Source organism: Patiria miniata, unplaced genomic scaffold (genome assembly GCF_015706575.1).
Source record: "Patiria miniata isolate m_02_andy unplaced genomic scaffold, ASM1570657v1 HiC_scaffold_5, whole genome shotgun sequence".
Taxonomy (NCBI): Eukaryota; Metazoa; Echinodermata; class Asteroidea; order Valvatida; family Asterinidae; genus Patiria; species Patiria miniata.
Window position 1 is genome coordinate 1,422,183 of NW_024037072.1, and position 7,061 is coordinate 1,429,243.

The 7,061-nt window shown below is 39.4% G+C and overlaps 1 protein-coding gene across 1 annotated transcript; it reads right to left on the minus strand.

Moving 5' to 3' along the window:
• Positions 1–288: 288 nt before the first annotated feature.
• Positions 289–5,339, minus strand: LOC119740220. The gene is made up of 4 exons (XM_038215448.1): positions 5,186–5,339; positions 2,937–3,061; positions 2,581–2,709; positions 289–1,771 (listed from the first exon to the last, which is right to left on the minus strand). Exons 1-4 carry the CDS (start codon positions 5,241–5,243, stop codon positions 1,655–1,657), a joined length of 429 nt encoding a protein of 142 aa, XP_038071376.1. The 5' UTR covers positions 5,244–5,339; the 3' UTR covers positions 289–1,654.
• Positions 5,340–7,061: the final 1,722 nt, after the last annotated feature.

Sequence of the window (7,061 nt, forward strand, 5' to 3'; positions counted from 1 at the left end):
ATTTTCGCATGACTTTATTTTTCCATTGTGGACTTGGTTTCTACTAAGCTTGAAGTCAACCCAATGAAAGGAAGTGTTAAATTTTGGAAGCGGAATGAAATTGTAAATATTAGAAAAATAATAAAAAATCAACCGATGACGTCATTGTGAGTCATTTCGGATTCTGCATACTAGTACTATTATCTAACTATCCACCAAGTTTCATGACAATCAGACTTTCCCTTATATGTGTTTTTCAAAAATCGCTTTTTTGATGATTTCATGATGACGTCACACATTTTTCAATTTTTTTGCATATACCTAGCAAACATAATAAAAACAGAATTTTGAATTTTGCATGTTGAAAGAAAGCAAAAAAATCATAACAAAAATAAAGGGTTTTCCTAGAAAAATACGGAAAACCCAAAAAGTCAGAACAAAAACAACGGCTTTTCCCGCAGCTTTGCGGAAAAGCCAAAAAAGATTAGAAGTATGTGTTGCGTCACCGAATAAAATAGAGCTGAAAACTACATGGAAAACATTGCAATATATGAAATGCGAACATCTACAATTGACAATTCTTAAGAATGACAAAAAAAATTGAGCCTTGAGTCCAGTATTGAGAGAAAGAGGACTTAGAGTAGGAGCAAAGGGTCAATTGGGGTTTTTTTTGGAAATGATAAAGTGCTTGGTGGGTACTTTTGGCAAGGTGATACCTTGGGGTATTCGAATTCGCAAGTCGTACGGTATTTCCTTTTAAAATGATTTCATATCAATATATGAACATTTACACGAGATATCTAAGTAATTTGCATAGGATATTCAACACCAAGGACCATTTGATCATGCTAGTTTAGATGTTGGTTACCTAGCAACCGCATCCTCCTTAGCAACAACCCTTTGGAGCCTGATTAACTTACTAAAAAAGATTCCACAACAGGAATGACCGAGTGGAGGGTACCATACGACTAGCCAAGGTGTAACCTTTTCCAAACATGGTCATTTCCCCCCCCCCAAAAAAAAAGAATATGAATGACCCCTGGCTCTTGGACTAACTGGATTGGTTCGGTTCAATGCACACGGACTGTTTGCGTTTGACTATAGCTACGAACCAAACCAGTTTAAAACAGTGTCAAAATAATGTTCTGCGGCTTCTTTAAGAGGATAATTTGATTCGACAGAATCGAATGCCTTTCTAAGATCAATAAAAACTGTTTCTTTTTTGTGTTATATTGCATAAAGACAATTATTAATTCATGCAACGTGTTCTTCGTCGAGTGCAGTGGTCTAAAATCAGATTGGCAAGCAGAATCAGATTGTTCTAATCGAGGCACGAATACAGCGCGTTGTTGGCTGCCTTTTCAAGGATTTTGGAGAAAAACCCCCAATTCTTATCGTTTTGAGGTATGCTGGGAACTAATAGAACAGCGCTGTTTCGTAGCAGTAAATACAAAAGAGTTTGCCCATACCAAATAGCGCCCCCTAGTGTGTCAAAAATTATCTCAAAGTAGCCCGTGACCGACAAAATGAAAAGATCTGACACAATGAAAAAAATATATATATATTTGCTTATTCACCAATAACATTAAACTGGAATATATGATCAAACAAAAAGCAAGCTAATAAAATGAATGCATGCAGATTCGTCTTCAGGGAGATGTTGGCTGGGCTTGTTCTACTTGAAGAGGTCTTTCCCAGACGCTCCCCCCATCTTCTTGACAATGCTGCCCAAGACGTTCAGCTGCTGGTTCATATCCGAGGACTTGCAGAGAAATGCGCACCTGTCGGGATTCTGCAAATGAATGATTATTTAATTAAGGAAATGAGAAAAAAGTGGGGTAATTGCCACAATGGTATTTTTTTATTTGCCTTTTAATTGAGGGGGGCGGTGTTTTGTTCATTTTATGAGGCTTGATATGTAATGTACTTTCTGTAAATATACCATCAACATAATATACAGCTGATAATGCTTATCATGGTATTTTTGCAGTTATGGGGACATTTGAATATTGCATGGAGTTTTAAATCGTCACTTCATACTTGCAGAGTATTTTTGAAATGTTAATCGTGTAGATCAGGAGGACAATGTTTGCGGTTTTGCTTTTCTCAGCTATGTTTGACGAAAACTATAATTCTATTCTCATTTATTCTATTTGTGTGTGTACAATAGGTTATATATTTTAGTCTTTGTAGAGTCAGGTATTATGAGGTATATACGACCACAAAAACTCATGAATGGCGAAGAGTGTGTGCCCGGCAGTAGGGCATATGTGCATATGCCCTTATGCAATAGCGCGTAATGACCAAAATGTTCCCGAAATGTTCCCATTTCGTCAGAAATAAATACAAGTTGTTCCTAAACTTACGATTCATACGTGTGACAAATTTCAAATTCTTACAATTTATATTACATGTTGGAGAACATTGGATACATAATGCGCGCAGTGTAACAATGGAACCTTTCAATGCGATTTTCTTGAAAATGATTTTTGCGTCAGAACGTTCATACACCCTTCTGCCGGGCGCCCGACGAGTTATAACTTTGAGCACTTTCATTAATCCAATCTAGGTAAAATACGCTATGCTTTTAAGAACACTAACCAAATAGGTGTTGGCGAATGCTACGACCAGCTTTGGGATGTCTTGGATATAGTTTTCGCAGAAAGACTTGAAACCCTCAGGGATCAAGTAAGTGCACGCAACCTGCCTCTGGTAATTCTGCAACAAGGCCTGTAAGCAATAATTTGATTCGAAAATTCATTGAACACTCAGTCATTGCAATCATGGCTTAATGACTCATCGGTAAAACATATTCAAACACAAAACAAAACCACGAGGAAAGCGACACATTATTTACTTTTAAAACTTTGGGCACATTTTTTGTCAAATTTGCAACTAAATCTCACTTTACCGGCTTTAATAATTTTACCAACTTTTTTTGAGATAATCTTACTCACCAAGAATTCCTTGTCAGTGCTCACGTTATACGAGAAGGTCAACACTTCTTCACAGAGCACACATAAGAAGTGGTTATCTTGTTGTTCAGTTGGCAATATTTGGGTCTGTTGTTGTATGCCGATGGCTAAGTAGATATATAAAAAACGAAATAAATTGAATCCGTCTATTAAAAGAACAATTATAAATACCTGATAAATAAATAGGCAGTTTTCCCAATTCGTATTCGTCGACAGCCCGTCATGTAGTCGGTTTTAAATGGTTGATAAAGACCGGCAGGGCTGGCTGGTCTTAAACCCTTTTCTAGTGTCACATGAAATTTGGATTTCTATCAAATCCTGTGCCATTACCGTTTCATTGGTTGAACGTTCAATCCTCACGTAGGCATGCGCAATATACTACCAGTGAGTCAGTATTTCATAGTCCTCAAGTCAAACTACACCCTACCTCGTCCCCAGAGCTCACTTTATTTCCAACTCGTTTCCAATACTAATCCCTGGATAGGAAACTTTCTTCCTGCCTCCTGATTCGATACCGCAATTTGCTAATAATAGATTAATATCGTGTAGTTGGTGTTGTTATTTCCAACGTGCATAACATGTTTTCACGATCATTGTAGTTAAAGCGTTCAAGCCTTCTCAATAATAATCCTTTTCTTTCCAGATCGCTGATATAAATATGAAATGTAATACTGCATATTGGCGGGCCAGATTGAAACATTTTAACTTGAACAAATCGTGTTTTCATAACTCACGGCGTGACGAATCGATGCTGTTTTTAACCCAGACACCGCATACAAAAAAACCCGCAAACTTAACGCACATACGGGCACCAGACTATTCCTCATTTGCATACGTGCTCAAAAATCTTTCACATGCAAATGATCCAATACCAGGGTGAGAGAGCAGGTAGTGGTGGGCGCGTACTTCTCGACGCCCTAGGGACGAGGTTGAACTACACCGTACATATGCGTTCTATGCCACATCATGAAGTACGCACGACGCGCGCGCTAATCTCCATTAAGAATTTGTTCACCTGCAGAAGACCAGTCGATAGCTACCTAGAGAGGTTTTTTGTTGAACGAAATCGTTAAAAATTGATAATTTTTGCCTTTTTTTAACTTTTGGTCCGGAAAGTTTCGATTTTTTTTTTTTTTTTTTTTACCGAAAAGGTATTTATGAATGGAAATTATGTGCTTGGCCAGTATTAAACATTACGTTTAAGACCGGTTGGAGTCTGAATGCTGATAATTACACTTGCCTTCGGCTCGGGTAATTATCAGCATCCAGACTCCAACCAGTCATGTTTCGGATCGTTTACATATCCTATTTCAAACATCTGGTTAAAATGAAACCAACCTAATGTTTTACCTGGCCGCGAATGTTCTTTTCCCAAACTACATCCATAAACATGATTGTTTAGCGCCCTCTACGATACTTTTATGAAACGTACGAAGGTATATGATTATTTTGTCCCCACAATTTAGCGAGCATTTCGATAGCTCAATCGATAGAGTTCTAGATTTTGCACCGCGATGTTGCGGGTTCGAATCCGTTTTGTACCCAAAATATTTGTCTTTTTTAATCTGAGGCTTCAGAGGATTTTTTTTAAGGGAAATAAATTCCGAATTTCATTACGTTTGAAGCAGTTCTTTTTTTTATAATTTTATATTTTCTTCTCATGTTTTTACAGCCAAGTAAAGTCCAATACGCCATAGCGTACTCCCATATATTATTATGCGGATGTCGTTTGGAAGGGGGGGGGATCGCTTCCCGGCCCCCCTAAATATTAGTCTATGTAATAGACCACGGCGATTATTATGCGCAAACAAATTTGCTGGTTGATTAGGCAAGACCCCGCCTCCTGACTTCTTAGATTTTGACCAATCACCGGGCGCTTTCGATAGGACAATAGGGCCTTCGGTCATTCACCCGTTGCGCGTCATAGATATGGATTTAAAAAAAAAAACTGTCATGGCGCGCGGCGCTCGGTATCATGTTACGCGAATGCGGTCCCGGCTGTTGTTGTACTACGAAACGGGCGCAAAATCTACCTAAAATAAAAACATATTTTCAGAGGATTTGAGCGTCAATAATCGAGGAAATAGCTTTTCTGGTTTAATTAAACTGCGTAAGGAGAACGAAAATCGATTTTGTTGAAGAGCATGTGAGTAGAGCAACTTAGCTTCATCTTATTTCAAGCAAAAGAAGATTCGCTTTCTCTGCAGGATCATGTCCCTATTTTTACTGACCTTGCCCGCTCACCGCCACGATGAACACGATCACCAAAAACCCAACGCTGTTGTCCATTTTAGAAGAGTTTTTCGGGTATGCTGTAAATCGTCAAATGACAACACAAGTTTTGCTCTCTCGTGAGGAGACTGCACAAGGTTTCGACTTCGAATGACTAACCTCAAACTTGCGATAAACATTTCAGCCCGTCGGCGGCAGCTTTTATACACCCTGCAAGGGCGGATCCATGGCGGTGGTGGGGTGGCTACCTCGGGGGTCCGTAAACGTCATCACAAAATATTGCAAATCTTACCCAATGCTTCATTCAGGCCTTTGGTCGTTTTACGCAGCAACTCGAACGCCTCGTCCACCCCACCCCCCGAAACGATTTCAACACCCCAAGCCACCCCCTTTTGAAAAGTGGATTCGTCACTACCCAGATTTTGCATGTCCCCGGGAAGACAGGTATTGTCCCAAGTTATACATACGTGTTCTATCCAATCAAACGCCGTGCAAAACAATAGCCCTTCCTACCGGGGCCTCAACCAATCGTTCGTCAGATGTCAGTGGTTCTTATATGCTTTTTTTTAGGATGAGTAAAAAAAATGCAATAATGCGAAGGAGCCATTTTTTTTTAAAACCAAGTTGAAATTTTGAACTTTTTAACCTTGCAAGAATGACACATTCCTTAGTAACCTTGTGTGAAAATAATCGCATTGACTGTTTGTTTTTGTGAACATTTTACTGCGGTACCCGATTTACGTTTTTGTCCACGTGGCGTGAGAATTGTGCATAAGAGCGAAGAAACGGCACAATAAAGACAATATAGACAACACAGATTTATAACTGACTGAACCTTAGCTCGAGCTATTTTTTTTACTGCTTCACTTCATTATGTTTATATTGTACAACATTTCTGTGAGCTATATATAGTTACTGTATCCTTCATTGTTCGCACAATTGCAGCTCTGGGGCCAAATTCACGAAGGCTTCGCAACGTTAGCGACGTCGCACAACACCTCGCCTTCGCTAATTTTGTATTCACAAAAGCTACGCTTCACAAACACTTCGCAAATGTTAGCGAAACCGACATATTTTCGCAAACATCGCGCAAAGGTTTGCACATTATTCACAAAAGCCTCGCAAACTTTGCGATTTTGCAATCTCTTCGCAAAAGGTTGGCTAACGCGTGATTTTTTTTGCGACGAGTCCGAAGTCGTCGCTAACTCCTCGTACCTAACGACATGACGCCTTTGCTCGAGCTGGATGAAGAACTCCATCACGAATTACGCCAAAATATGGTCTGTTTGACCTTACCAACGCGTTCAGGAAGATACAGTGATGATCATAGCAAAAATTAAGGTACACAAAATTGATTGACCTCTCCAAGGATATCAGACGTCAGATATGATCATTTTAAAAAGCCCGAAATAAACCGGAAAAAAATGGGCTGGACACCACATTATACTAGGGGCGCTCTTCAGGATAAGATGAATATCAATATGCATACTCGCGCTTACATCAAAACGGCGCATTTTTAGAGCTTTTGTACTTTGTTTCTCCACTTTTCAGTGCTAATGAATACATTTTAGTTTTTGGGATGTTAAAAAAAAAACTTGTACACATTTTTTTCTTATCTAAAAAAAAAATAGAGTTGGGGGATGATTCAATAGCCCAGCCCCCAACCCCCGGTCAAAAAGTGTGGGGGGGGGGGGGGATATATACCCCCATTCCCGGGATTTACGCCCCTGTTTGCATGGCCCCTTAAATTAAGTGTTCAGACAGACATACGCATGAATGAACCTAAGGGAGTGAAATTGGGATCGTCTGATGGAAGTGGCCCAAGAAAACATTGGAGAAATTACCCAAAGAGAACTGTTCCCGATGGTACTACCA